This window comes from Recurvomyces mirabilis (genome assembly GCF_035927965.1).
Source record: "Recurvomyces mirabilis strain CCFEE 5264 chromosome Unknown scaffold_19, whole genome shotgun sequence".
In the NCBI taxonomy this organism is placed as follows: Eukaryota; Fungi; Ascomycota; class Dothideomycetes; order Mycosphaerellales; family Teratosphaeriaceae; genus Recurvomyces; species Recurvomyces mirabilis.
In genome coordinates, this window is record NW_027041953.1 from 384870 (window position 1) to 412755 (window position 27886).

At 52.8% G+C, this 27886-nt stretch overlaps 13 protein-coding genes across 13 annotated transcripts; 5 read left to right on the forward strand and 8 right to left on the reverse strand.

The window, feature by feature from the left end:
- Positions 1-1781: 1781 nt before the first annotated feature.
- On the forward strand, positions 1782-3353 carry TPK2_2 (cAMP-dependent protein kinase catalytic subunit; the record flags this gene model as incomplete). Its single annotated transcript, XM_064839876.1, has 3 exons — positions 1782-2561; positions 2627-3255; positions 3326-3353. 3 exons carry the CDS (start codon positions 1782-1784, stop codon positions 3351-3353), a joined length of 1437 nt encoding a protein of 478 aa, XP_064692635.1.
- Positions 3354-4109: 756 nt separating this feature from the next.
- LTS14_007185 (uncharacterized protein) lies at positions 4110-4754 on the forward strand (the record flags this gene model as incomplete). Its single annotated transcript, XM_064839877.1, has 1 exon — positions 4110-4754. One exon carries the CDS (start codon positions 4110-4112, stop codon positions 4752-4754), a length of 645 nt encoding a protein of 214 aa, XP_064692636.1.
- Positions 4755-5024: 270 nt separating this feature from the next.
- Positions 5025-6201, reverse strand: LTS14_007186 (uncharacterized protein; the record flags this gene model as incomplete). Its single annotated transcript, XM_064839878.1, has 2 exons — positions 5025-5558; positions 5611-6201. 2 exons carry the CDS (start codon positions 6199-6201, stop codon positions 5025-5027), a joined length of 1125 nt encoding a protein of 374 aa, XP_064692637.1.
- A 1628-nt stretch (positions 6202-7829) lies between these two features.
- On the reverse strand, positions 7830-9575 carry LTS14_007187 (uncharacterized protein; the record flags this gene model as incomplete). Its single annotated transcript, XM_064839879.1, has 3 exons — positions 7830-8168; positions 8224-8494; positions 8548-9575. 3 exons carry the CDS (start codon positions 9573-9575, stop codon positions 7830-7832), a joined length of 1638 nt encoding a protein of 545 aa, XP_064692638.1.
- A 976-nt stretch (positions 9576-10551) lies between these two features.
- LTS14_007188 (uncharacterized protein) lies at positions 10552-11855 on the reverse strand (the record flags this gene model as incomplete). Its single annotated transcript, XM_064839880.1, has 2 exons — positions 10552-10831; positions 10888-11855. 2 exons carry the CDS (start codon positions 11853-11855, stop codon positions 10552-10554), a joined length of 1248 nt encoding a protein of 415 aa, XP_064692639.1.
- A 282-nt stretch (positions 11856-12137) lies between these two features.
- On the forward strand, positions 12138-12570 carry RPL43 (60S ribosomal protein L43; the record flags this gene model as incomplete). Its single annotated transcript, XM_064839881.1, has 3 exons — positions 12138-12187; positions 12282-12420; positions 12481-12570. The coding sequence occupies 3 exons, from the start codon at positions 12138-12140 to the stop codon at positions 12568-12570; spliced, it is 279 nt and encodes a 92-aa protein (XP_064692640.1).
- Positions 12571-14073: 1503 nt separating this feature from the next.
- LTS14_007190 (uncharacterized protein) lies at positions 14074-15525 on the forward strand (the record flags this gene model as incomplete). The annotated part of the gene is made up of 1 exon (XM_064839882.1): positions 14074-15525. One exon carries the CDS (start codon positions 14074-14076, stop codon positions 15523-15525), a length of 1452 nt encoding a protein of 483 aa, XP_064692641.1.
- A 658-nt stretch (positions 15526-16183) lies between these two features.
- Positions 16184-17467, reverse strand: LTS14_007191 (uncharacterized protein; the record flags this gene model as incomplete). Its single annotated transcript, XM_064839883.1, has 2 exons — positions 16184-17349; positions 17386-17467. The coding sequence occupies 2 exons, from the start codon at positions 17465-17467 to the stop codon at positions 16184-16186; spliced, it is 1248 nt and encodes a 415-aa protein (XP_064692642.1).
- Positions 17468-18675: 1208 nt separating this feature from the next.
- LTS14_007192 (uncharacterized protein) lies at positions 18676-20259 on the reverse strand (the record flags this gene model as incomplete). Its single annotated transcript, XM_064839884.1, has 2 exons — positions 18676-20007; positions 20056-20259. 2 exons carry the CDS (start codon positions 20257-20259, stop codon positions 18676-18678), a joined length of 1536 nt encoding a protein of 511 aa, XP_064692643.1.
- Positions 20260-20469: 210 nt separating this feature from the next.
- On the forward strand, positions 20470-21489 carry LTS14_007193 (uncharacterized protein; the record flags this gene model as incomplete). Its single annotated transcript, XM_064839885.1, has 2 exons — positions 20470-20592; positions 20650-21489. The coding sequence occupies 2 exons, from the start codon at positions 20470-20472 to the stop codon at positions 21487-21489; spliced, it is 963 nt and encodes a 320-aa protein (XP_064692644.1).
- Positions 21490-21618: 129 nt separating this feature from the next.
- LTS14_007194 (uncharacterized protein) lies at positions 21619-23263 on the reverse strand (the record flags this gene model as incomplete). The annotated part of the gene is made up of 2 exons (XM_064839886.1): positions 21619-21747; positions 22229-23263. 2 exons carry the CDS (start codon positions 23261-23263, stop codon positions 21619-21621), a joined length of 1164 nt encoding a protein of 387 aa, XP_064692645.1.
- Positions 23264-23828: 565 nt separating this feature from the next.
- Positions 23829-24461, reverse strand: LTS14_007195 (uncharacterized protein; the record flags this gene model as incomplete). The annotated part of the gene is made up of 4 exons (XM_064839887.1): positions 23829-24068; positions 24127-24282; positions 24334-24367; positions 24424-24461. The coding sequence occupies 4 exons, from the start codon at positions 24459-24461 to the stop codon at positions 23829-23831; spliced, it is 468 nt and encodes a 155-aa protein (XP_064692646.1).
- A 1055-nt stretch (positions 24462-25516) lies between these two features.
- LTS14_007196 (uncharacterized protein) lies at positions 25517-26986 on the reverse strand (the record flags this gene model as incomplete). The annotated part of the gene is made up of 3 exons (XM_064839888.1): positions 25517-25649; positions 25715-26385; positions 26504-26986. The coding sequence occupies 3 exons, from the start codon at positions 26984-26986 to the stop codon at positions 25517-25519; spliced, it is 1287 nt and encodes a 428-aa protein (XP_064692647.1).
- Between the last annotated feature and the right edge of the window lie 900 nt (positions 26987-27886).

Below are 27886 nucleotides of genomic sequence, written 5' to 3' on the forward strand. Positions count from 1 at the left end.
GAGGGGCGGGAGCATTGTCGCTACCTGGTACTGGTGGCCCTGATATGCGGAGTCTGCTCATGGTGTCGAGGAGGGAGACGAGAGCGTGTCAAAGCGTCTTTCTGCTGGGGTACACGTGGACTGGATGTGGTGAGATCAGACCGTTATCATAAAATCTTGGATCTGAAGTCATGTTTCTTTTGAGGCATTCACCAAGCAAAAGCTGACGCCTATCACTGACCAGTGACAGCGGCTCGGCACTTATAGCTATTGAGATGCTTACCGGCGGTTGATTAATTCAGTCACTCACTCACTAACTCAACCCACATCTTAAGCGAAAGTCCTCCCCGTGGAAGTAAAATACGAAGAATGGCAGCCAGGCATCCCGCCGACTCAATATCTTCTCTGCCATATCGAGGCCGCCCGGACTCGCATGCTAGTCGCTGGTATCCTCTATCACCAGTCTTCACAACCAGCCGGACACCAAGCACGCATTCGTGTGGGTAGGACAGAAGTAGTCGGGGATCACGAGTTGCAGGTGTGGTAGGAGCTTCAGGGAATGGACTCTACTCTTTGTTTTGGATCAGATCCTTGCTGAGCATGTTGTCTCCAAAAGTACCAGGTAAAGTATGGGTGGCAAATCGAGTGCAGATAGGGACTATTACGTGCTCGGCTACTGTATGATGATGAGAGATATTTGCGGGGGGATGAGATGGGAGAGGGCCCGATCAATTAGAAGTTGGTCTGGAAGATCATAATGGTCCCTTATGGCTGTGTGGTCAAGAGGATTGTTGTGGCTTGCCCTCGCTTCCGCTGCCTCCGCATGACGGGAAGCGGGGCTGCTGCTTGCTTTCGTGCCTTGGCTGGCGATGGATCATTGTTGGCCAGTAGTAGTCTGCCGCTCTCTCTGTCTCTGCATGTGCAGGAGGAACAGCAGCAGTCGGTACCCTCAAGTCGGTCCTTTTGCCGTGATAGCGATGCTCTGTCTTTCCTATTCATTATTATTCTGATCATACATGCGTTCGACCTACATATCGTCCCTACATATCGTCCCTACATATCGTCAACATTGGATGTCTATCTCCGCTTGACCCAGCTTCCAGGCACAGGCACTAGGCACAGCAAGCAACAAAGCTCCAACTCCCACCCGCATTATTATTCCACCCCGTTCGCCTACGTGATCTATCCGTACATCGACAGCCATACCGTATACGTATCACATATCCTACAGTTTCATGACCTGCGCGAGTTGGGACTGGGCTTCGTGGAGTGAGACAGACTGTAACGTTCCACAGCAGCTGTTAACCTTATAAGCTTCATACGATTCCGCCGCTCCGGTAGCAGCAACGCTTCTGGATTAGAGCGGCACAGCACAGCGCAAACACATTCGCATCGCCTCCCTTGCCGAGCTGGCCGTCCATAGAGGGAAAAGGAGGCAGGACGCAAGTTGAGCAGCTCCTCTACCACCCACGAAAGCTACTCCACCCTGTCTCACGAGTCAAGCAGCAGCACATTCGCATTACAAGCTTGCCCATTCGTCCTACCCGCCAGCACCCGCCCCAGTCACGAGATCCAGCGAGCGCGCAGTAGCAGCATCATCATCAGCATCATCATCATCATCAGCATCAGCATCGACAGTCGCACCTAGAATCCGAGAATCTCCACGCGGAGTCTCCAGACCCAGCATTCCTCGGCAGCTATCCGAGACACTCTGGCCGACGGTGCCTCCACTCCCACCCACCACCGCAGCGCCTCCTCTCGTCCCAGCCAAGCGCCGCCATCCCTCCCATCCTTCTGACTCCATGCCGACCCTCGGATTCCTGAAGAAGAAGCGCACAAAGGACTCGTCGGGCTCCGACTTCACGCCCACCTCGCCCGTCTCCAACACTGCGGGGTTAGGTTCCGCCCTGTCACCACAGCTCTCCAAGAGCAGCAACCTCTTCGCCGAGCCTGAGACAACCTTCACCAACGACTCCGCCCAGTCCTCCGCCACATCGCCGCCGGCGAGCTCGGGAGGGACAAAGGCCGTGGCGGCGCCGACGAGCAATAACAATAACACCTCAATGAACGCCCAAGCAACGGGCCAGCTGCAGGGCCAGGATGCCAACGCCAAGACTCAGAACGTGCCCTCCATCCACAATCTGATCCACCCGCCGAACTATGGCAGCTCCCAGCACACCGACTCCGGCTACGGCAGCAGCACAGACGGCAACGGCAGCGCCCCCGCCCTCAACCTCCCCCAACAACGCGGCAACGCCAACCCCTCCCGCGAGACCAAAGGGAAATACACCCTGACCGACTTCCAGATCAGCCGAACTCTCGGCACGGGTTCCTTCGGCCGCGTCCACCTGGTCCAGAGTAAACACAACCAGCGATACTATGCCGTGAAAGTGTTGAAGAAGGCGCAGGTGGTCAAGATGAAGCAGGTGGAGCATACGAATGATGAGAGGCGGATGCTGCAGCGGTGTAGGCATCCGTTTCTGATTACTCTGTGGGGCACATGGCAGGATAGCAAGAATCTGTATATGGTCATGGACTTTATTGAGGGTGGGGAGCTGTTTAGTCTGTTGCGGAAGAGTCAGGTAAGTCCATACAATACACGCAGCATAGAAGCCAGGTATGAGAGGGTGGTACTGATATGACCCAGCGCTTCCCAAACCCCGTCGCCAAATTCTACGCCGCCGAAGTCACTCTCGCGTTGGACTACCTCCACAGCATGAACATCATCTACCGCGACCTGAAACCTGAAAACTTACTCCTAGACCGCCACGGCCACCTCAAAATCACCGATTTCGGCTTCGCCAAGGAAGTCCCCGACATCACCTGGACGCTTTGCGGCACACCCGATTACCTCGCTCCAGAGGTAGTAAGCAGCAAAGGCTACAACAAATCCGTTGACTGGTGGTCCCTCGGCATCCTGATCTTCGAAATGCTAGCGGGCTTCACCCCGTTCTGGGATTCCGGCAGTCCTCTGAAAATCTACGAAAACATCCTGAAGGGACGGGTGAAGTACCCACCTTATATCCACCCCGATGCGCAGGATTTGTTGAGTAAACTGATCACGGCGGATCTTACTAAAAGACTGGGGAATTTGCATGGGGGGAGCAGGGATGTGATGACGCATGCGTGGTTTGCGGAGGTGACGTGGGAGCGGTTGTCGAAGAAGGATATCGATGCGCCGTATGTGCCGCCCGTGAGGGGTGGGGTGGGCGATGCGAGTTTGTTTGATAAGTATCCGGAGGAGACGGAGGCTTATGGGCAGGGGGGAAGTGATGAGTAAGTTCTCTTTCCTTTCCTTTCCTTCTTTTGCATACTTTCTTCTGGTGTGCTGACTCCGTCATTATAGGCATGGGAAGCTGTTTCCTGACTTCTAGACTCGCTCGACTCCCACCTCCATCTTATCCGATGCAGGGCGGCGATGCTGAACCGGCTGGTTGATTCGCTGAATACTTTGCCGGAAGGGCCGACAGCAGAGTCACTGATACTGGTGCATATTAGTGCTTACGAGCAGGAAGGACCAGACAGGGCTTTGGCGAGAGGTGGTAGGAGACGAAAAAGTGTGTGTATTGGATGCCCTCCAGAACGAAATTCGCATGTGATCAGGATAAGAAAGGCTATGTCGGCTTTTCTGGAAAGGAATTTGTTCTTTTGGGTATGGTACGGCGATGGTTGTACTCATAGGGAGTCCTTTGGATGATTATGCAGGTGGTATCTATATTTCTACCCTAAGGCCCTTTTGAGACTCTGTCCTCTTTTCTTTCTTTCTCTCCTGGAATGCTTGGGCAAGGTGATGTCTGCATAGAGCAGTGCACAAAGTGCGGTGAAGGTGGAGGGGGGCAGTCCAGCCATGGTGCTTGGGTGATAGGTTTGATAGCATGCGAGTAGCTTCGTGGTATTGCTCCTTGGATGCGACCTCTGGCGGCAGGCCTCATCTCGACCTGATGATACCACTTCTTCCCGGCTCGGCTGATTTGCAGACTCGATTCGCTTAGGCAGGGCGACCTCACTCAACGTCACTTCACCTCCTCGATTGCCTTAATCAACCTCCGCTGCCTTGGTGGAGCGAACCTATAAGGACCTATTCTCAGCCCTTTGCATTTCTTCGCCCACCAATCAGGTTCCAAACCATCATGGCAGGCGACGACAACCAGAACCCCTGCCATCTGCTGCGACTGACACCCGAGCTGCACCTCCGCATCCTCGACTGCGTACTGCCGGGCGGATATACGGTATCTGTCTCCTTCCTCAAAGACGGCAGTCTCTACAGAGTAAGTCAAATCATCAGCTCGCCACCTACCAACCATGATAACGCCAGATCATTAGCCGCGACCTGCCGAGAACTCTACAGCCGCCTGCACCCCGAGATCTATCGACGCACCACCCTCACCGTCAGAGTCTTCTCTCGCGATATACTGTCGAACTTCTACAGGCGGCAAGAGGTTCAGTTCCACATCCTGAGCTTGCCGTTCGGTCGTATGCGTCTGGAGATAGCCGGTCGTGCGACGGACCCGGAGGATGATCTCCTGGATCTTCTGTATGATTTGGCGGGGAGGCTGTGGGAGTATGATGGGCTTCCTGCTGTTGAGCGGGTTTCTTTTGAATCTACGAGGTATGTTGAAGCATGTGATCATCCGCTCGTTCTGGCGTTGGATGAATGCGTTATTATGGAGGACGCGGTGATGGATGGCTTGAGGATTGGCTCGGACAAGGGCAAGGAGCGGCTGTGGAGGGATGTGATGGGGTCGGAGTCGTGGGCGGATTCGGCAGCTGTCTAGGACGAGAGCTTGGTGATAGTGACGATCATCGACGGGCTGGGTGGTGTGCATGAAAACGGAGCTCGCGAATGGCCAATATCGAGGTTCAAAGCTTATGGATTCGGCGAACGTCACTTGAGAGGTGGATCTAGAGAAGCATCAAGCAAAATTTCTGCTGGGCCAGAGCGGGTTGTTCTAGACGAGCTCGAAATGCCACGGCTGGAAGATCCATGATGAAGGCCTGCTGAAAGATCTCATTGGGAAGTGATATGGCAGATCGACGCTCGCAGCTTAGACGTATCCGTCACCCGGCCTCAGCCCAACGGCGTCCTCATCCACAATGAAGCATGCCTTACCACGATACTCTCCTTTCTTCAACATCTCAACAGCCTTCGGCACCTCATCAAGTCCAGTGAAGATATTATTCTCCACCTTGATGCCCTGCTCGACAACAGCATATAACATCTCCTCCGTCTCCTTCTGACTCGCCATAAAGCTTCCACTAAGCCTGAGATCCTTGAAGATAAGGTCCATGGTTCCTGAAATCGTGACTTTGTCCTGCACAGCTACTTGCACTACCCGACCGTGAAAAGCTGTGATGGCGCAAGCTGCAGGAGCTGCAGTGATGTGATCAGACACTACTATCGATGCGTGGACGCCAGTGGAGCCCGTAGCCTTTTGCACTTCTTCGACCATGGCTGGGACGCCTTTCCGTGCGTCGAGGACGAGATCAGCACCAGACTCACGTGTGAGCTCCAAGCCGCTGTCTCGGGCATCGATGCCGACGACGTTCAAGCCTTTAGCTTTCTTCGCCATCTGGACAGCCTGTATCAAACCATCAGCATGACATACGTGCTCAGATAGAGCAATGACATACAAGATGACCCAACCCACCCCCAGACCCAACAATACCGATCCACGCACCCGGCTTCAGCTGACACTGCAATATCGCCCTCCAACTCGTCATTCCAGCACAAGCCAACGGCGCCGCAGTAGCAAAACTCATCTTCTCCGGCAAAATCGTCGACTCCCTCCCATCCACAACCAGATATTGCTGAAAGGCACCATCCCGCTCTACACTCATCATACTGTCGCGCTTCCGACAATAGTGTCGATAATTCTCCGGTCCCTGGCAGATCTCGCATTCGCCACAGCGGCCGAACGTCTTGCCTGCTAGGACACGGTCGCCGGGCTTGAAGTGCGAGCTCATGTCGCTACCGGTGGCGATTACTGTCCCCGTACCTTCGTGGGAGCCTGTCACGGGGAGTTTGGTTGGCATGTGGCCTGCTAGGTATTCGAGGTCGGAGTGGCATAGGCCTGGCACGGCAATTTTGAGCAAGATTTCGTGAGGTCGTAAATCTTTAGGTTGCGGTGTATCGATCGTACGGATCTCATGTGGTTTGTTGTATTCGACTATCTGGACTGCTCGCATTTTCTGCGGCACAGTGGCCGTCGTTGTTGTGGCCATGATCAAATGACTCTACTGATCCGCGTTCAGCTGTGCATCAATAGGTTCGATGAATACCAAGTAAGGATAGATGTCAAGCAACCGGTGTGTATATATTAAAGCACAACGAAAGTATACTTGCGCCTCACTTACATATATGTACACATCTGTATGACGATTTGTTGGTTGACCTCGGTCACATCGAGGCGTACCCCACGCTTCAGGTGTGCGTACCTGATACCGAGGAATGGCTCTATTAGATGACTCGTACGTCTTGTGAAGCTGCTATATTAGAGTAGGATGCTTCTACTGGAGGCAGCGTGAGCGGACTAAGGCAGGAAAGTGTTCTCAGCCGGCGCGAGATCGTGCCTGATGCCGACCAGCTGTGACAGAGATAGAAAGTAAAAGCTGCGCAACCTGATTGGCGCCAAAAAGGGAAGGAACTCATACTTGCGACTTCAAGTCAGAGACCTAGCAGATGTTGCGTTATCGCGCGACCCAGTGTAAGCTGTTATACCGTTTTAAGGTCGCCCGGGCTACAAGAAGCGAAAAGAACGCACGGGTCGCGAGAGAAGGCGGTTCGTGGTGTGCAAACGAAGACTAGTGGCAGCTGAAAGGTATAAGCAAAGATTCTGGATATCTGAGGGTTGATTGCATACCCTGCCAAGGCTACCGCTATCCTCCAACACACTTGTTTCCATCGTCACCGCCTCGGCCTCTTCGAGATATGATCTCAGACTGAGGCGGATTGCGCAAGTGTCGCGACCATACCGTGCTTGGTGAGCAAGCGAAACAGTTGCACTTCTGAGCAGCCATTAAAGTTGGGCGATCGGGTCGTGTGTTATCCTGGTTTCCCGTGCGGACGATGGCAGATTCGCCCCTCATAGTTTCCCAACCAGTCGAGCCCGAGTTCGACTTCTTGTAAGGCCACTTCTGCGGACCTGTCCCAGAAGTCCTATCTCGTTGTCGTAAATCTTTAATTATCCTCCCAGATAGACCACCTCAGTAATTCCCACCACCTTGGTTATTCCTGAAATTCTTCTTCTGGTAGAACAGATCCGTCCTCGAACTACCCAAATTGATAATCTTCGGACATCCATCCCGGTCCTTCTCCAATCTCGTGCACTCGAAACAGTAGAAAGCGTCGCTGATGCCCTCACCGCCACAGACGACGCATTTGTTCTGGTAGTTGCCGAAGGAGCACTCGTCACAGATGCGGGCGATGGTGGTGGGCCGTACGTAAGAGTCGCAGACGGGGCATTTGCCGTCGCATTTGTCGCAGAGGCGGCCGATGTTGATGCCAGAGGTTTTGCGGCACATGACCAGGTCGGGATGATGGCGAGACATTGCTGTTGGCGTCTATGGGAAGTGCGACTACGAGTTGGAGTGTTTCTTTAAAGTAATAGGCTCATGTACTTGACAAGGTTTGTAGTAATGAGACAGGTCGATAGCAAGATGTGAAGCTTTCTGGAAGAGTCGCTGACAAATTTATAGCGCCCACACATTTACATGCGAGTCTTACTCGATATCAACATCATACGCTGTGACTTTCTAGACAAATTGTGGGAGATCCCAACGAGCATGTCATGTCAAGGGAGATATGAAATGTCTTTGTATCTTGAACGGATTAGTCGTACTACCAATCTTTCTCACAACTTAGCACCCATTTCCTTCTTCGCCTGCTCTCTCAGCACTCTCTTTAGTATCTTCCCACTCGCATTCTTCGGTATTGCGTCGGAGAACACGATGCCACCCGTCAACTGCTTATAGCTGGCTAATTTCTCCTGCATGTATGCATGCACCTCCTGCTCAGTGAGCTTCCCATCACCTCCAGGTCTACGCACGAGATATGCCCGAGGTAGCTCTCCATCCTTCTCCTGGGGAGCAGGAACACCTATCACCGCCGCGTCCACGATGCCGGAATGATCTAGCAGCAGGCCTTCGAGTTCTGGTGGCGTGACTTGAAAGCCACGCACCTTGATGAGCTCCTTCACTAGATGTCAGCATCAGACTGCTAGGATCATGATACGTATTGAAACATACCTTCTTTCGGTCTACAATATACCACAGCTTCGTCTTGCCATCGCAGTACGCGATATCGCCAGTGTGAAAGAAGCCTTCGTCATCCCAGTCTCGTTTGTTGGCCTCGGGATTTTCGAAGTAGCCATTTATGATCGTTGGTCCTCTCGCACATATCTCGCCACGAATATCGTAGCCAGAGATGTCTTTGCCGCTGTCATCGACCAGCTTAAGATCAATGTTAGGCAATGGTCGCCCAACACTGCCAGTTATATCCTTGTCAGGGTATGGAAAGCTCGGAGCATTGTCAGCATATCGGAGATCCTGCTATATGCTGAAGCAACTCACCGAGTACAAATACAGCTCGTCTCAGTCATGCCCCATACCTGCGTCAAGGAAGCGTCGCCTCCAGCCATTAATGCCTGAAATCTGGCCTGCGCCTTAGCATCCAATGGCGCCGCACCCACGCCTCCAGTCCTCGCAGACTTCAGGGTATACTTCTCCCTCAGCGGAGAATTGATGGCCATGATTGCTACAGGCGGCACGAGCGCCACATCCGTGATGCCATATTCCTGCATAGCCCAGAACCACTTCTCCAGATCGAATCGTGCGAGCACATACGCTGGTTCGCCGGCACGCAGAGGAGTCGTGAAAGCTACGGGCGCGGAAGCTGCGTGAAACATGGGCAAAGCTATTAGACGCTTCGCTCGCCACGGCCGGTCGATAGACTCGTAGACCAAAGTATGTTGCGCAACGAGATTGTAATGGGATAGCGAGGCAGCTTTGGGTAGACCAGTGGTACCTGAGCTGAATAGTCGAGCTGCTTCCGTATGTTTCGCCGTCTGTAGGTCATCGAAGCGATTCCAGTCTTTCTCGCCATGAGATATAAGATCAGACCAGACCTTGTACCCATCCGGTGCAGCTTCACCATCAGGGTTGAACACGACAACCTTGTCTTTCGACATACCCACATCCTGCATCGCCTTCTCTAAAGACTTGACAAGATCCAGCTGCGCAATAACAAACTTCACTTTCGCGATTTTGAGTGCATGTACCATTTCATAGGGTGTATACGCCGGATTTGTAGCTGCGAAGACGCCGCCGGCAGCTACGACGCCCATGAATACGAGAGGGTACAAGATATGGTTGGGACTGTGCATGCATACGCAGTCGCCTTTCTGGAGTCCTTGAGCATGGAGACCGGCCACAAGGCGATGAACATATTGCTTGGCTTGTCGAGCCGAAACAGAATTCTTTTTGGGGTTGAGGGCGTCAATGTAGATCGGTTCGTCTTGGTCGTATTTGATGTTGTCGAAAGTCCAGGATGGTATGTCCTTTGTTGGTACTGGGAAGTGCTCTTGTGCTAGGAAAGGCATCGTGGCTTTTGCGTGTTCTCGATGTGCAGATGTGGGAAGAGTAAAGGCCCGGTCTCAGTAGAGGATGTAGAAGATTGTAAGCACGTCGGTTTTCAGCTCCAGTCCTCTCGCAAAGGGTCGCCTTCTCGCTTTCGCAGCCCTCGATAGCGGTCAACAAGCCGGCCTAAGCGATACGTCTGTGTCGTTCTTGTCAGTCAATACTTCTTTCGACCCGACTGTTTACCACTACTATACAACCGCCAACTGAATAAAACTACCAACTGAATGAAGCTCACGCTTCGAAGCAGCTGACGAAGATATGCATGGGTCTCGGAGGTATACGTTGTATTGTTGCTAGATCTGTTCTGCGGTCACTTAAATCCCCGCCCCAGATGAGCGCTTTATCCTACAAGCCTCGGTCATAACAACAACGATTAGCCAGCCTTATAACGCCACAGCCGGTCAGGATGCGATGTCAAAAACAGGTCACATTCTTCGTTCACTCCATAGTGCATCGTAGAGCATACCGTCGAATCCGTCGTATCGCCGTGCTGCATCAATCTCCGGTGCAGGTAATGCATCGACTTCAGCTTGACTTTGCCGTGGAGGCGGATGGTCTGGTAGGGTGAGTGGCATAGCTGTGGAGTCAGTACCCGGAATTGTCCTGCAATTCAGACAAGGGCCCTCCGCCTGCTCAATAGTGCCGACTATAAGTGGGCATTTGCAGTGCTTGTTGTAGTAGTGACTCTCGGCATGGCCGCAGTCTGAATGTTCGATATAGCGCTCGATGCACATTCCGTGCTATTGATCTGTCGAACTTGCTGGTGATTGGATGATATACTCGGCGAAATGGTAGTCGTATAATGAGCTTGAGAAGGACAGCATATCCATACGACCTTGAAAGACCTATACAGTTCTCAGCCTCGTGGTGTTCACTATTTCCTTGCGAACCACAACCTGGTTTCGATGTTGGAGGTTTTCTTTACTACGAGTCGCATCATGGCAACATCTTGACCTCCAGCTCGACCCCAGCTTTTTGCAGACGCTCGAGGTACGGCGCACCCAGAGTTGCAGGAGTCAAGACCCCGCCACCGAGCTCATGTGCCATTGTTTTGTTTCGAGCTATAGTCACCGCAGCTTCAGCCAGGCAGACGCCTGTCAGCAGATACATGCTGCCCTGCCATCGCATGCGAGCTTCCGCTCGTTTGGGATCGTTCGAGTCTTGGACATCCGCATGGGCAATGGCACGCCACTCGACATAGTCGTTCTTAACGTCCCTAGCAATTCAGTCAGCACCAAGAGGGATGAAATGGAGGATATGGTATATAGTTACTCCTTGCTTGGACCTGATCCAGGCTGCGTGACGAAGCGCTGCAGAGCCCACCGTACCGGGGGCAACAGAATAGCAAGGAAACCTACAGTCATGGCCACGTGCACGAGGAGCCCTGTGACTGCATTTCGTGTACGAGTGTAGCAGGTTAGATGAAAGTTTGGGCCATAAAACTTGCCGCCTTCTATCAAGGCCCAAGATCGGTTGGCGATTGGGATATCGGCAGGGCCTTGTAGACTGTCCGTCAAAGTACCAAGGTCCGAGACTTCTCGCACACCAGTAATTTGCTCAAGCAGTGGACGGCTGGGAACACTACCTAAGCGCTTGATCGGACTGAGAGACCATGGACGTCCGGACTTCTGAAGATGGCTGAGGCTGTATGAATCGAATAGGGTCAAGACTGTTGCAAGTGTGCCGCCGCTGGGCGTGCCCTTCATGTCGTAAGTGACCTGCACGATTTCCTTCGCGCCAACACCGAGGGTCTGTCGAAGATGTGACACCAGGCTCCAGCACATGAGATCTGTAGGCGCACTCTCAATGCCGTTCTGAGGGATGATGATAGCGCCGTTCTGCTGTGCTTTTGTGTGATAGTTCTGAATCAAGTCATAGACCCAAGGCACTTCTCCTGTGCAGTCAAGGTAGTGAGTGCCCGTCTCTACACAGGCTTCAACAACCGGCGTGCCATATTTGTGATACGGTCCCACAGTACTGATGAGGACTTTAGTCTTCCTGGCCAGAGCGACTAGATCGTCTTTGCTGAGCTGGGCGACCTCGATTGCAGGCTGGAGCCTATCTGCGTTTAACGGCCGGATCTCATCCACGACTTGCTTAAGCTTGCTCTCTGAACGTCCGGCAACGGCCCACTTTAGATCAGTCGGCAGACTGGAGGCAATATGCTCACAGGTGTATTTTCCTGTGTAGCCAGTGGCCCCTAAGACAATGCACTCGTATTGGCGAGTGCTCTGAACCATGTTTGAGAGAATTAAAGGCGACCCTGCCTTGTCTCGTGATTTAGCACAAAAAAAGCTCAGAGAACAGACAGTACTTCCAATGTTTACATTACTGTGGAACCTTGAAAGTATTCTCGCTTCGAGCTGCAAGCGAGGACACGAAGTCGATTTTCTTCATGCCTAAGGCTTACGCCAAGAGCACTAGCGCTTTTCGCCCACCAAGCGCTGCAATTCAAGCAGCGAACGTCTTGCGACGAGGTCAGCGATAACACATCTTCCCATTCAACCACACACTTCGCCAAAATGACGAAGCGCACAAAGAAGGTCGGCATCACCGGTAAATACGGCACACGGTACGACTCTCCCTCGCATCCGATGATGAAGGAGCGAAGAAGAACCTTGGGGGCATAATTCTACAATGGGATGAGGACTAACACAACTGTATAGCTACGGTGCTTCGCTCCGCAAGCAGGTCAAGAAGATCGAAATTCAACAGCACAGCAAATACTCTTGCACATTCTGCGGAAAGACCACGGTGAAGAGACAATCGACCGGTATCTGGAAGTGCAGAGCGTGCAGCAAGACGGTGCGTCTACAATACACACAAACACGAGGAGGGGAGTGGGATATACTGACTGTTGCATAGATGGCCGGCGGTGCCTACACAGTGTCCACACCAGCTGCGGCTGCCACGAGGTCGACCATCCGACGTCTGCGCGAGATTGCTGAGGTATAAGGGAAGGGAGGATGATGCATCGGGAGTGCTCTTATGGCGTTACTGTGCCGCTACTGCGCTGCGTTGTGGTAGCAGGCTTGATAAGCTAGCAAAGGCATGAATGACAAAACTCAACAACCTCGGCAGTTACCTTGGGCAATCTCGCTACCTGCGTTGATGCTCTCTTTCGACGCATCCACTTGACTAAACAATCCTTGCTTTTGCTATGCATGGCGAGCCAACGCCGTGGCTGTTCACCCCTATGCTTGATGTGGCCAAGGACGACACTAGTCCCAGGGAGCAGGACTATTTCCTGCAATACGGGAATATCTCATCCCCATGAGCTCGAATACTGCCAGGCACTGCGCGATGCTGCATATCAACCAAAGACAAGAGCATTAATGACGATCAGATTGTGGCAAGCCCTGCTGTCGGAACTGTCAGCACTTTCGTTGGCGCACGCATTCGCTACTCAGAGCATTCGCTACTCAGAGCATTCCTGCAACATCTTTCCTCCATGAGCTTCGTAGGACAATCGAGCCGGCAGATTATCTGCGTGATATATGTGCTAGATCCATTAATCGGGAGTTCCGGTCACCTGAGTCTTCTGTACGGAGCGCATCATGCAGTCGGTGTCAGTCACGATGACACGCCGGCCACTGTGTGAATTATGATAGACGTCGTTGGCTTTCTTGTTTTGCACATGGTCGGTTACTCCGACCAAAAGTCCACGGGGCATGATTCGTTGGTTGTCCTGCAGCCTATAATTCAATCAGTCATACAATCACGTGTCGCGATAGTTGTGCATTAGCGCGGATCCATGTTCCGCCGCCACGACGCTGCGCTTTCCCTTGATCGTCCTTTCTCCAACATCAACCTCTCCTCATTCGACCTCAATCTCGCCACCACCTCATGTTACCGCAACAATTTCTACATCTCACATACAATCCTATGAAAGGTCGTTCACATGGCCGAAACATGTATTGTCTGTCTGGGTGACCTTCGAACTGAAGTAAATGCGAGCTCACCGTCGGAACATGCCGAATATACTGCTGTCACTGCTGAAGCTAGCCCCGGAGGCAAGGACGATCACAAGCCGTTCACAAGAACGAGCACCAAAAGGTATACCACCTGATCCACGATGAACGAAACGATGATCTATCTTTACCGCCTTCGCTGGCGATGACCCACCATACTGGAGGCTTCCGTAGCCTACCACTCCGATACCGATTTGGTACCCGCTTCCATACACTTGGACGGCTCGAACATCAATAGCTTTTGATATTCGCCGAATGAGCTTGGAAGGTGAGGTTTATCCTTTACTTTGCGCATGCGCGCGAAGCTACTGGAGCCTCCAGTATGTTTGCGCTTGTAAACAATTACTGACTTGAATTCTGTAGTCTTGATGCTGACGAGGAGTGTATCGCACATCTTTTGCCCTGCAAGCATGACCTGCACAATTCGTGCCTCAAGCCCTGGGTAGAACGTGCGAACAGCTGTCCGATATGTCGCGCCAAGTTCAACATGGTCGAGCTCAGCCGAGTCGTTGGTGGCGCCGTAGAGGACAGCTATACCGTGCAAGACAAGGTCCAGGAACCGGAGCTGGACCCTACCATGATTCTCGAAGACGAGCTCTTCGCCGTAGAGGCATGGGAATCCTGCATTCTTTGCGGCGATTCGGACGACACTCACGAACTCATGTATTGCGACTCATGCGAACAAGCTGTCCATGTCTTCTGTGCCGGCTTTGATGATGCACCTGTGGAATGGTACTGCGAGGCTTGCTCAAACTCCTTGGGCACCTCTACTCGAAGACGACCACGTAGACTGGTTAGACGAAACCGGCGCGGCAACGACACTGTCTGGGCACGCGTATGGCAGGAGGTATCCCGTCGACTCGACCTTGATCTCGACTTCCCCTTTGATGACGAGGTCACCGAGGAGCGAACGCCTGCACAGCGCCGGGAGCTTTTGCACTGGGAGCGACGGCTTGGCGTCGCCCAGCAACAAGGGGCTGCCACTGAAAGACTGCGCGACATTGCTGCTGGCAGGGTTGGTCAACAGGCTCGGGTCGAGCCCAAGCCCGAATCGCAAGAGGAGATACGGGCGTGGAATGCTTTCGACAAAGCTAGAGAAACTGGAGAGGCGGCTGCTGCTAGTCGACGACGTAAGAGAAAAGCCACAGCATCTCCAGCATCACCCCACGACGCCGAACAATCGCAGCCTCAGCTCAAGCGCCCGCGCACAAGAGCGGCACGGCCCCCACCAAAACCTATCAAAATCGCCGAAGCCTCCGTGGCCGCTGCACAGGGTGCTGATGATCGCAGTACGTTCTTGTCCTCCCTGCTGAAGGATGTAGAGAACAAGCCACTATCTGCTGGCTCGCCGGCTGCTTCAGATCAGTATGGTGGCCAATGGTCACCTCGCAACTCCTCACCTGCTCGATCGCCATCTTCGTCTGGGCCTGGTACACCGCGCGCTCTGTCACCAATGCCGCAGCAAGCGCCGATCTCACCACCACTATCATCGACCATCCTACCTGACTTATCGACGCCGGCTGCGATCTTCTCGCCATTCTCGCCACCTGGCGCTCAATCAATACCGATACAGCTTCACGAACAATACCACCGAGGCCGCCAGCGCACACCGCAGATGGACCGGCGAGGCAGTGATACGTCGATACCGGCGCGCGCATCCTCAGGCTCGCCATCGCGCAATCTGTCCTTCTCAGCAAAGGAGGAGATACAGCGCATGGTAAAGCTCGCGCTCGCGCCAAGATATCGCGAGAAAGAGATCAGCAAAGACCAATACACTGATATCAACCGAGATGTCTCGCGTCAAATGTACGATCTTGTTGGTGATGCTTCCGCCCTCACGGACCAGAGGGAGAGGGAGCGATGGCAATGTGTTGCAGAAGAGCAGGTCAAAATGGCTATCTCCGAGCTTCACTTCGGGAGTGGCGATGATCTTGTCTGATCATTGTAATGACTTGGTATCATGATGATTTGGCGCGTATAGGGTTGAAGGATAGATACCCCCCTTTTGATATCCCATGCTAAGTTGATAGCTCTGTACGACGACAATGAGTAGTCCGGCCATTTCGACCTTAACAATCCTACCCTGCGAGACCTTATGTAAAGTCTCTGAGCTCCGCCGCACGCGGATTCAATGTGTTCAGGATCACGTATCATCAGGCAAAGCTGATCAACCCGAACCAGGCGGGTCACATTATTCATTCGTGGCCTGTTGAAAATGCAGCAACAGTACGCCGACTTCATGACAGCAGCTGGTCTGGACCCCAACCTTGGTGCGCGTCTCCATATTTGTGCGCATGAAGCGGGATGCGGATGGGAGAATATTGAGATGAGTTCATGGGGATGGGAGCTTTCGGGTCAAGGTGGGCCCCATGCGTAGGCTCATCAAGCGGCGAACTCTGTTGAGCTCTTCATGAAGAGACGAGGGGATGCTTCTGAGGCTGAGCTGGAGGAGGTCAGGAATGGGTATGAAGAGTGGAGCGATTTGCCCGAGGGGAGATTTATGGCGCTTGATACGGCTCTGATTTGTCGAAAGTAGTGATTTAACAATATCAACTTCTTCATGAGAAGTATGCGCATGTTGTTGCATATCAGCTCACTTAGCTTGGCCGCTTCAGTTGCTCAGCTCCGATCGCGCACTGCCTCGCCATCTCGGTCTGCTCGTCTGTCTGGCATACCAGTACTTTGTGGTTGAAACCTTCTTTGCCAATCTCGACCACAACTTGCTCACCAGGTTTGGCATTCTTCGCAGCATCGAGACCGAAGCCCAGACATGCCACTTTCTCCACTACCGCCTCTCGCAATTGTGATCCCTTCTCACCGATACCACCAGCGAACACAAGCGCATCAACCTTGCCACCCAGCTTGACATAATACGCAGCCACAAAGTCCGTGATGCGATTGATGAAGATGTCGAATGCCAGTTTGCACTTCTCGTCCCCCTCGAAAGCCTTCTTGGAGATGACCCCGAAGTCCGTGGTGCCTGTCAAAGCCTTCCAACCACTCTTCTTGTTCAGAATCTCTTCTGCTGTCGTGATATGCAAATCTTTGCTGCTGCCGTGACTCAGCTTACCCGCGTCGTGAGTAAAGTGAAAGATAAGGGAAGGATCAAGCGAGCCTGATCGAGTCGCGCCTGGTAAACCGGCGAGAGGTGTCAAGCCCATGCTCGTATCTATGCTTTTGCCGCCTTGTATGCAGCATGCGCTTGCGCCACTTCCGAGATGCAGAGCGATGATATTTAAATCGTCCGCGGACTTGTTGAGATGTGACGCAACGGCACTGGTGATGAAGGCGTAGCTTAGACCGTGGAAGCCATACTTTCGCAGCTTGTTCTTTTTAGCTACGTCCTGGTCAATGGCATATGTCCTTGTCGCTGCCGGTAGTGTCTGGTGGAAAGCGTTGTCGAAGAAAGCAATATTGGTGGCCTTGGGAGACTTCTCATGTACAGCTTTCACGATCTCTAGTGCGCCTGCGTTGTGCAGGGGAGCAAGATCGGACAGCGCTTCGAGATGCTCGTAGGTGTCCTTATCCATCCGTACAGGCTTGTCGTAGTCTCCTCCATGCACGACTCTGTGGCAGACGAACTCGATGTCGTCTGCATGTTTCAGCTCGGTCAGACCCTCGTCTTCTGTCAGAGTCTTGAGTATGTATTCGTATGCTCCTTCTTGTGCGTTCTTGGGGTCGATGTCTGACTCCGAGAGCTCCTTATCCTTGATGTGCTTGTCTCCCCGATCGTACTTGAGTGTCGCAGGTGGTGCTGTCAACCCTGCAACCTGTATCACTGCGAGCTCTTTTGGCTTACTTCCACCAGATGTGTATGAGAAGACAGAGGTTTTGACAGAGCTGGAGCCAGCATTGATGGCGAGGATGATTTTGTTGGACATTGTGAGAGGAAGCAAGCAAACGAGGGGGTTGGAAATAGACTGTCTGACCTACCGTCTGTTGTTCTAAGTGTTCGTCTTGCTACTGTACCTGAACCACAACTGCAGCAGTGTGACATCAAGCTCAAAGCTTCAGGCCGTGAGGATCCGAGTGAAGCGTCTGTCATTGGTCAGAGAGTGATCTGAGCTAGGGGAATAGCTGGCTTTTCTGTCACATATCCGCCCGTCGGCCGCGCCTTCCCGTAGCCGTGCCGTCACGCATGTGCTCTTGCCTTTCACTGACCTCAACCTCATTCACTTCTTGGCACCTCAAATTTGTGAATGACGAGGCAAAATGGCGCGAGGTGGATGTTCCCTCCAACCTATAAAGGCACAAAGACTAACATGCTCAGACTCCTTCCGATGACGAAAATGATCACCGAGCTTACAGTACAACCCTCCTGCACGTAGCCGCAACCTCTGTCTCAAGTTGCCGGGTCTGCCTTCAATCCGTCGGCTTCCCACATGCTGAGAGCGGGAATGGCTGAGTCACGAACAGAAATCCTAGGATCCGATCTCCGTCGCCTTCTTGCTTTCGTCCTTCACAAATTCTCGAGACCAAACCTCCATGCAATGGACCTTCTTCCTTCCTCACTGACACAACCCACCACTAGCACTCATCGCCCAATACTGCCTGAGCAGATGCGCCTTTCAGCCAGCTCGACGTGTTCAGCATTCATAGTGCGCCCATGACCGAAAATCTGAGCAAAATTCCGGATCCAGCTCATTCTGCTCACGACCCCTGACTTCACGAAGGTCAGCGCGGGAGTGGCGAGAGCCATGAGGATCAGCCCAAAATGATAGTTTTCAATCGGAGTACCGCACTCGCTCCGTCTTTGCTGCTGCTGTCGGTGTGTTCTGTGAGGAGGGCATGACGGGTCTGGTTGAGGCTGGGATGGATGTGGCTGTGGCGTGGTGTCGGGAGAGGGGAGCGTTGCAAGCATTCATTGTCCGGTGATGATGAATTTATCAAAAGCCAAATTTGAAAGCAACCGTGCGCCTTTCTTGCTCTGAAAAGAGTGAGGAGGGCGTGCTGGTTGTCGTTGAGAACCTAGGAGAGCTAATCTGAGGACTATTTTGCTTGCTTGCTTGATTGAAGTGATAGGTACAGTATATTGTACATTTCTGATCATACATGTCTCTCAAGTCTCCTCTACGTGGTCGTCTTGCAATCACCGCTGTGCTCTGAACGCACGCTCTTCTGCCCGTCGCCGCTCTACCGCATCACAGACACTCTTCTCGTACAGATCCTCGGGCTTCCTGCCCTCACGTAGCACTTCCTTCTCATGTCTCAGCATCTCATCTTTGGTCATGCAGACGAGGTCGTCCAATTGCAATCTATCCGCTTTCTGACCAGGCGAATAATGGTCTATCCATTCACCGGCAGGCTGTCGCCATCTCGTCAACGCAAGCCTGCTAGCCAGACCAGAGATCACACTTCGGCCCTTCCAGACCTCTTCGATCAGATAGCCTACATCATCAGCCGTGACCGGGATACGTAGGCCTACAGGATCATCACCGAGGTGCCTGGCCACTCGCTCCTCCAAACCTTGCACTTGTGCTAGAATGCCATCATACATCTTGTCCCGTGCTTTACTGGGTAGATAGTCGTGAGGGTAGCCGGTAATGTCGAGCATGACATGATTCGCCACGCACAGCCCGAATACTGCTGGCATCGTACCCAGCACCGGCAGAATCCGAACACGAAAGTCTGGCAGCACGCCTAGCTCCCCGACTGAACCTTTCGCGAATTCTTCTTCTGGTAGGGGTAAGAGCTGCGCTTTGCCTGGTCCTGTCTTTTCAGATGAGAAGACCACGGGTATACCGTCCTTGACTCCAAGCAGACGCAGTTTTCTCCTTGTGCTACGCGATAGTGGATCTTCTGTAGAAGCAGAAATATCGCCTATGAAAACCCGGGTTGGGTCGGACTTGCAGCCAGCACCCATGGAAGAGACGACTTTGATGCTGTTCTTGTGGCAGTAGTGTAGTAGCGCGACTTTCGAGTCGATATTGTCGATCGCATCGATGACAAAGTCAGGTCCTTGTCCGTCGCTCCATGGTTCGAGTTGCTTCTCGGCTGACTTGGCGTCGAAAAGCTGGTTGCGGCTGTCGAAGTGCGTCCACGGTACTATCTGCTCAAGACGTCTTTGCAAGCACACTACCTTCGGCGTACCAACGTCCGCAAGTGTGGCGACGGCATGCCGGTTCAGCGAGCTCAGAGTCACTTGATCGAAATCTATGAGACGCAGCTTGCCGCATCCTGAGCGTGCTAATGCTGCTGCTGCATGCGAGCCAACGCCACCGCAGCCCACCACGATTACGAAGGCGTTGCGAAGTTTGCCGAGTCCATCATCTGTGAGGAAGACACGATTGCGGGCGAGCTGTTCCAGAATCAAATCCTCGTCGTAGTCGCCGAGTCGTGCTCTTCTGGCTAGGGCAGCGCTTCTTCCATCGTCTCGCTGGTCTGTGTGTTCTACTGGCTCGGCGCCACCGAAGTTGTTGATCTGCCAACTCATTAGCTGACGTCTCAAAGCTCGGAGACACTGAATTACCTTCTCGACATCATGCGGAGACTCTAGATCAGGGATCGAGTCCTTCAGATCATGTATGTTATACCACCGTCTGGCACCTTGCAGCCCAATCGTTGCGCTGACACCAATACCCAATGCTACCGCTGCCGTCAGACCTAGCTGGGCCCTATGTGAAGAAGCGATGTCATTAGTTCGTTCTGCCAACCACGTTGTCCATGATGACATTGCTTGAGATCGCGATGCATGATATATACGGGACGTTGTGTGACCTTCGAGCATATATTTGCTAAAGTGGCGGTGGCTGTGCGGTTTTACGTGCGTTCGCGCCAGCTGGCTATCACATGCCCACCTAAACTTCCACTCCTTATTAATACACTACTACAGCGCACTTTCTTCCTGAGCATTCTCCCTTGCATGTTCAGCGAGCAGTAAAGCATGGCGTTCCATTTCTTCCTTCCGCTACTATCTGTGCTGCTGGCAGCGTGGACCACATTCGTTGTAGCACAAGATGGTTCAGACATAAAAGCGATACCTTTACGAACGCATAGCTTGCAGCAGGTGGGTCGATCGCGTGGATCATCAATAGACAGACTGGAATACTAACACAGTCCCCAGCCATACCTAGACTCAGATCTTCAATCACGATGGTTCGACTTCGGCGGAAGCACAGTGATAAGAGCCGACCAGTACATCCGTCTCACCTCGCAACATCCTTCACAAGCCGGCTGGATTTTCAGTCGAGTGCCCCTGACGGCGACGAACTGGGAGATCGAAGTCGAATTTGCGATTCACGGCACAGGCAACCTATTCGGCGATGGCATGGCGATGTGGCTCACCAAGGATCGTGCGCAGCAGGGGACGGTCTTTGGCATGCAGGATAGATTCGAGGGACTAGGGCTGTTCTTTGATACCTACAAGAACAACAGACCGGGAGTGGTCTTTCCGTATATCATGGCCATGGTCGGTGACGGACAGACGAGCTACGACCAAGCAAACGACGGCAAGGCGAATGAATTAGCTGGCTGCTCGGTGCGAGGCGTGAGGAACGCGGACTACCCGACCAAAGCGAAAATTACATATTTCCAGGACAAGCAGTTGACGGTGGATGTGATGTACAAGAAGGAGGACGAGTGGACCCGCTGCTTCGAGGTGCCCAACGTCAAGCTCCCGGCCGTGACATACCTAGGCTTCAGCGCCGAGACGGGAGAATTGAGTGACAATCACGACATCATTCGCGTGGAGACGAAGAACTTGTACTCTCCATCTGGCTCCACCAATACAGGTGCGGCAGGAAGCAAAGACTACAGCAGAGGCAAGGGCAGACCCAGCAAGCCTGCGAGCTCAGGTGGAAGCTGGTTCTGGTTCTTCATGCGGTTTGTGATTTTTGGCTTGGTAGTGGCGGGTGCGTATGTGGGATGGACGGTGTATAGGGCGAGGCAGCGGGACAGGTTTTGAGTGGAAAGAAAGATACCTACTGTACAGCTTGGGAGTGATAGCGTTCAAGCAGGTGTGTCTCATGCGATGTTCATGGTGTCTATAATTCGATCTAGGATGTTCTGGTTATGATCATCAAGTCTCCACCTGCTACTTTCGTTTTCGTCCTTCGCCATCTTGGTGAGCACGACCGATCTGCTCGACATCATCACACGTACCGCTAGGAATGGGCATAATGGCACGAGCAATGTGCTTCCATTTGTACGACGGCACAACTAGCTATAGTGTAAAGCAAGCTAATTACCCAACTGATCGCTTTCCATGTCCTAGCGTGCATCACCATCACCATCAGCAGAGAGGATGAAACTTATAATAGACCGCGTTTTCGTTCAGTGATAGAATGCTTCCCATGCCCGCTCAGTAATCAACCTTTCCAATTCACTTCTGGCCGAGCAAAGAAGCCCCTTTAGACCCATCTCCCCATGCTACTCGTGCCGCACAATGCTAATGCCTGTGGATTGCACCAAGAAAAGCCTCAGGTGATAGCCTTGACAATGATCTTACACCGTCCACCACACCTCCCATGCCCACAACTCAATCTGGCACAAGACTGCTGCTCTACGATCGTCTGCGCGCTACAGCGACAGCACGTCCACCGCTTATGCCAACCCCATGCGCCGTCGGGGCGACTACTCGTGGCGCGAAAATCTACCCACTGCTGGAAGGCTAGACGTGTTGGGTCGTAGAGGGGTGGACATACGGGCACGGTCGCGGGTGGGAATGGCTCGTTCTCGGTTTTGCTGGAGGTGGGCTTGGGGATGGTGTATCCGTTCAAGTCGATGGGCGTGGTTACCTTGGCATTAGGTGGCGATATGGTGAGAGGTCCGGGATAGAGAGAGGAGTCATGCTCGACGGAACCGGGGTCGGCCAGAGCTCCATTCGTGTTAGTAGGGGCTGCGTTGGTAGATGTAGTGGTGGAAGGTGGGATCACATTATTCTTGCAACGGTTGTTGCCGAATCTGAAAGGTAAGCTGAAGCTTGGGCTGTTGGTGGGTGCTGATGTCTCATTCACGCCGCCGAGCTTGACTTCGCCATTGGTCTCTTGTGGCGATGGCGTACGTGGTAGTTGCTTCGCCTGGTTGAAGTTGAGGCCAGATGGTGATCGTACGAGCTCGTCCTCACTCGAAGATGCATTTGAGGCCTTGCGATCATTTGTGCCAACCAAGACTGCTTCACTCGCAGAGTCCTGCCTTTCCTCACGGCGGGACCTCGATCGCGTGACACGCCTAATTGTCGGGTTGCCACTGCTCCTGGACCGTGCACGAGCGAAGACATCAACGCTCCTGCGCCGTTTCGCAGGGCTGTCCGCAGACGAAGTCAAGAGATCGTGCTCGTCGCCTGAAACCATGACTTGATCGCACACTTCTTGTGCCGGCGTACTTTGGCCACTTCCGGCTGCAGTGACCGGTTCTGAAGCTGTCTTGCCGAAGTTTTCCGTGAAAGCAGTACGGTAAGCGACTTGCGATCTTGCTGGCGAGACCGTGGGCGGTATGCCCGTTGCCGCCCGAGCTTTGTATCGATGCAATTCCGAAGGTGAAGACACACACTTGATGGTTGGTGCTGGATGCTGTGGCGTTCTGCTTAAGTCACCAAAGTCGAATGCCGCGATAGCGTCATGTGATATGCCTTCAGTGACTTCGAGCTGGTCAGGCGGAATGCTCGTGTCGGACTCTTGACCACTCAACTTGTCGCTGGACTTGCATCTGCTCAGCTTCTTGCGAAGGGTCAGACTCATGCTGGCAGTGATCGCAGAAGATGTGAAGCTGCGAGGGAGGACCCTGCCCTATGCTGAAACATATATGGGAGAATAGAGGAGCGACTGTGAAAGAAGTGGCATTAGTCACGGTTTGTGTCTGAGAGGACTCGTTTGCCTGCTCTTCCATGTGCTTGAAAGTTGTCGCAGCCCGTGAATGAGCTACTAAGACGTTCTCCTACCTTACTGACTGCGTGTCTTCACCCTCCGATGTGCTCTTCCTCTTCGCCCTACCGAAGCGTTCGAGCAAGCTGCCGCTTTCGCCTGGTGGCCCAAAGCTTATGAGCTTCATTATTTCCAATTGTGGTGGCATTTTTCAAGTCAACAGTACGGATGCTTGGCGGCCTCCCAATGCTGTAGGTATGTGACAGATGGCAAGAACATATATATCCTGGTGACTGATGAAGTGGACAATTGCATTGCTCTTATGTTCAAGGGTATCGTCTCGAACGCCTCAAATGCCTCACAGTAATGGTGACCGCATACTGTCCCCTCATGTATGCTGTATCATCTCAATCGCTGCCAATCACGACCGCCCCATATCTCATCACAACATCTTGTAGCCGGTCCACCCCGCAAGCCCAAACAGACCAAGCTGAGCAAACCAGAACCCGCTACCGTACAGTCTTCCCTCACCTTTTGTGCCGCTCGGGCTCGTGTAACCCGTTGCGTAGATCACCCTGCTGATCATCCAAAAGGCACCCAGACCAGCAGACCACAGTGGGAAGCGAATACCAGCAATGAGCATGGCGATCATGACGGAGGGCTGGTTCTCGAGGTAGTTGGCCTATAGTCCATACTGTCAGTGACTGTATTCTAACGGAACGGTATTGGATCGTAGTTACGTGAGCACGCTGGGCACAGTTGAAGAGATACATCCTCTTCTTCTGGTCTCCAGTCTCGGCGCTGGCCAGATCGCCACTGTCGGCGAAGGCCTTCGGGTACGGTACACCAGCTGCCTTGCGGAAGATGCCTATGCGGGCGCCATGCCAGAAGCCGAGCTATGCGTAGGTCAGCACTGAGGTATGACTTTGAGCTTCCAAACAGCATACGAAGCAGGTGCTGGCGGTCGCAATGACGACGTAGCTGCCAGATATAGTCAGCTCCCGGCCTGACCCTCCCAATAGCACAATCGAACGCACCCATATTCCTTGGGCAGACCGAAGAGGGTAGTTGCCATTGTGATGTTAAGCCTCGATGGCAGGAGTTGAGGAGGTTGTGGTGAAGTGTGTTTTCTGGATAGAGGTGACGGAAGGCTAATCGTTTTTGACACCTACGAGATCTCTCCTCACAAAAGTTGACGGCCACGGCGCAAAGTCGTTGTCGTTGCGACTGCCTTCTACGGCCACGGCGCATCCATTTCGGCTGCCACCTCCGTCCGAGGTCTCACTTCCTTGTTGCCAAACTTAGACTTCTGGCCAGGCTATCCATCTCGTCCTACATTACGCTCTGCCCGTTTCAAGAGGTTTGCCATGGCTAAAGGTGTATAGACCAGTACAGAGCGGTCTTATAGAAGTATAAGGAGGATAGGAAGTTACTTGAAATGAACCTTCTTGCGCCATCATATGTAATCATGCAGTCGTACAGCCGCACCTTGTCGATCCTTCGAGCTGACATATCAGATAATCGCGTCAACCAGAGGCTATGGGCGATTGTGGAAGCTGTGCAGCATGAGCTATCACAAGCACGCAATGCTACCAATGATGTTCCGGACTGGCTATGCCATACGCAATGCAATGGACGTCTTCGCGAATCACTTTACGAATTTGCTTCTCAATGCTAGGCTCCCAGCTGAGTAGCGTCATCATCTACACAAGCAAAGCATTGCCGGAGCTTAAACTGGCCTTTTGAACCAATCTAGAGTGCCAAGGGCGATAGTCCATCGAGGATTCTCATACTGGCATAAAGATTGGCGAACAAGACACAATCACGATTCAGGGCCTTCGCCCCAGAGCATTCGCATCTTCCGACCATGGCACTCCCGTCTATCCAACAAGACTATCCTACGCAACGCGCATCGTTTGTTCGCTGCTCCATTGTCTGCATCAGTCTCTCGTATACCAGCGCGAAACCTGTCCCTGGCCTTCTTGGGCCATTCTTGTTTCCCCGATGGGCTGAGCATCGGTGTGACCATTCCGACGATCGATGCCGCCTGAATACGAAGCGCTCGACCAGTACAAGCGGCATTGAGCACTTCACGACCTCGCAGCTGCACTCAGCTGCATGTAACACGGATCAGTTGAAAGTGACCTTGACTTCCGGCACAGGAGGAGTCATCTTGATCTTTGCCAGATCCCTGAAAACTTCAAGTAGCGATTCAGTAGAGTCGACAAAGCCATGCCAGCCCAACTTGCGGCTTTTGTCCATGCTACATATTGTCAGCATTTCCAGTTTACATCATCTCGATACGTGAAAGCAAAGGAGTGGACTCACCTGAAGCTCAGAGCGTCCGGCCGACATAGACTGCCGTCCAAGAAACCAAAGACTCGGTCAACATTCACAAGCTCCTTCTGCGTCAGATCATGCTTCTCTGCCAACTCCTTCCAAGCCTTCTTCACCTCATCCCTCTTGGCCCATTCCGACATCCGGAATTTTCTCCTCGTGACACCCTTTGATCCATAACCTTTAGGGTTGAAAGGCGACTCATTCTCAACGTACTCATCACCATCCTGAGGCCCCTTACTTTCCAAACCATACCACCCGGCAACTCGTGGCCAAGAGCTCTCCCATGCGAACGTACTACTGTCGCAAGTATTGTACTTCTCGTTTGGAGGACCAAGCAGAACGGACCACTCTTCCATGTAGGCGTTCATCATGGAAGAGCTCATGCTTTGATTCATCCGCCAAGAATCGATATCGCCAGGGAACTCTAGTGCTTTCCCAAGGTGTTGGCTGACTGCACAGTAGACCGCAAGTGGGAAGGCGGCGTTCATGGCCGCGTCAGGAACGGCGCCGAGGATGGGACCAGGCATGCCTATATTCCAGCCGCAACCAGTTTCTTTGCACCAGGACCACAGGACGTCTTCTTGGTTGTAGTAGAAGTTTGGCTCAAGAGTCACTCGAGGGTCAGTCTCTTCTTGCGGTAGCTTGGTGGGACCAAGATGCTATACATCGTTTCGTTAGAGCACATCACACTAGCCGAGGAACATCTGAAAGTGAAAGGCGCTAGCACAGGCTAACACAATGTGACAGGACCACTGTTCTCTGGAACATCGCACTCACCACTCCATAGTTCTTTGCTCCAGTCTGCAGCATAAAGCGCTTGGGCGTGATACTAGCATGCTTCAACGCCTCCAAGAAGTTGGAAAGCAGAAGTGTGTTCACTCGGACCATCTCCTCGGCATTGGACCACAGTCCTCGTGTCCCGGGCTTAGGTGGTGGCTGAAGGTATGAGAAGAAGAACACATGGTCCGCGGAAACTCCATGGCTCTTCAGTACGTCCGAAATGTCCTTTGGGTCTTTGAGAAAGTCACATGGTATATGCTCAGCATTATCAGGCAGACCACCAGGGATCAAAGGCGGTCGTCGACTTAGACAGTAGATCCTCTTCCATCGTTCCGGATCTCGTGAGAGGACTCGTAGCATGTAATGGCCACTGATGCCATTGGCGCCGGTTATGATGGCCGTCAAGCCAGAATGTTCTTCGGGAGGATAGACCGGGAGGCCATGGTAGATGCCTTCGGACTGGATTTGTTGAATGGCCATTTTCGTAATATTTCGGAGGTATGATGATAGCAAGATCAAGATGGCATGCTTCACCTACCAGAAGTTGCCATCTGATTACCAAGGCATGAATATGACACCGCGGTTGATCAGATGAATTGAGCGGGGTCGCACAGTCTTGTTGATCAGCAGCTGGTGGGCTACATCATCAGCAGCCAGCCTATTGCTGAAGCCTCCGAATGTTACCAGATGCACAGATCGTTAGTCCTGGAGAAGCCGAATGTAAGTGTTTAGAAGGCGAGCTCAAGACCATGTTGACTACTCATGGCTACCAAAGGCTCTGTGGCATGCTCAGTCTATTCAGCCGGTCGTGATGGAGGCTGATGAGTATCTGTTTGCTCGTGCTCGCTGCCTTACAGTCAACAACAATGGCCGATGGAACCACACACGTGTCCGCGTGGAAGTAATCGTTACTGCGGCGGAAGTACAGAGAAACGACCTCACCTCCGCCCCGGTCTCGGACGAATAGTGTTTTGTGTGGCCGAGCCCTTTGCCCAATCACATCATCAGCCTAGCGAATGGCAATTAAGAGAGAGTAAGCCCGAAGTGAACAAAGGCCAGCGACTGATGACTCCTCTTCGCTTCCGGGCTTGCGTAAACACGTCGGCGATTAGTTGTACAAAGGGTCCGCTCTATGCCCGTCTGTCCCCATAAGCATCAAGTTATATGTATAGACTCCTCACCCTCCCGATCGAATGTATCTAAATCATCAGGCACTTAAACAACACAAACTTGCCCAAGTCACCAGCCATTGCACACCAGACCAGCTCAAATATACCGATCATACTCAAGCACAATGCATTTCCACATCAAGCCCTTGAGCCGCCGTAGCTCAGACAACAGCGACTACAGCACGAGGTCGACAAGCTCATCCCACTCGTC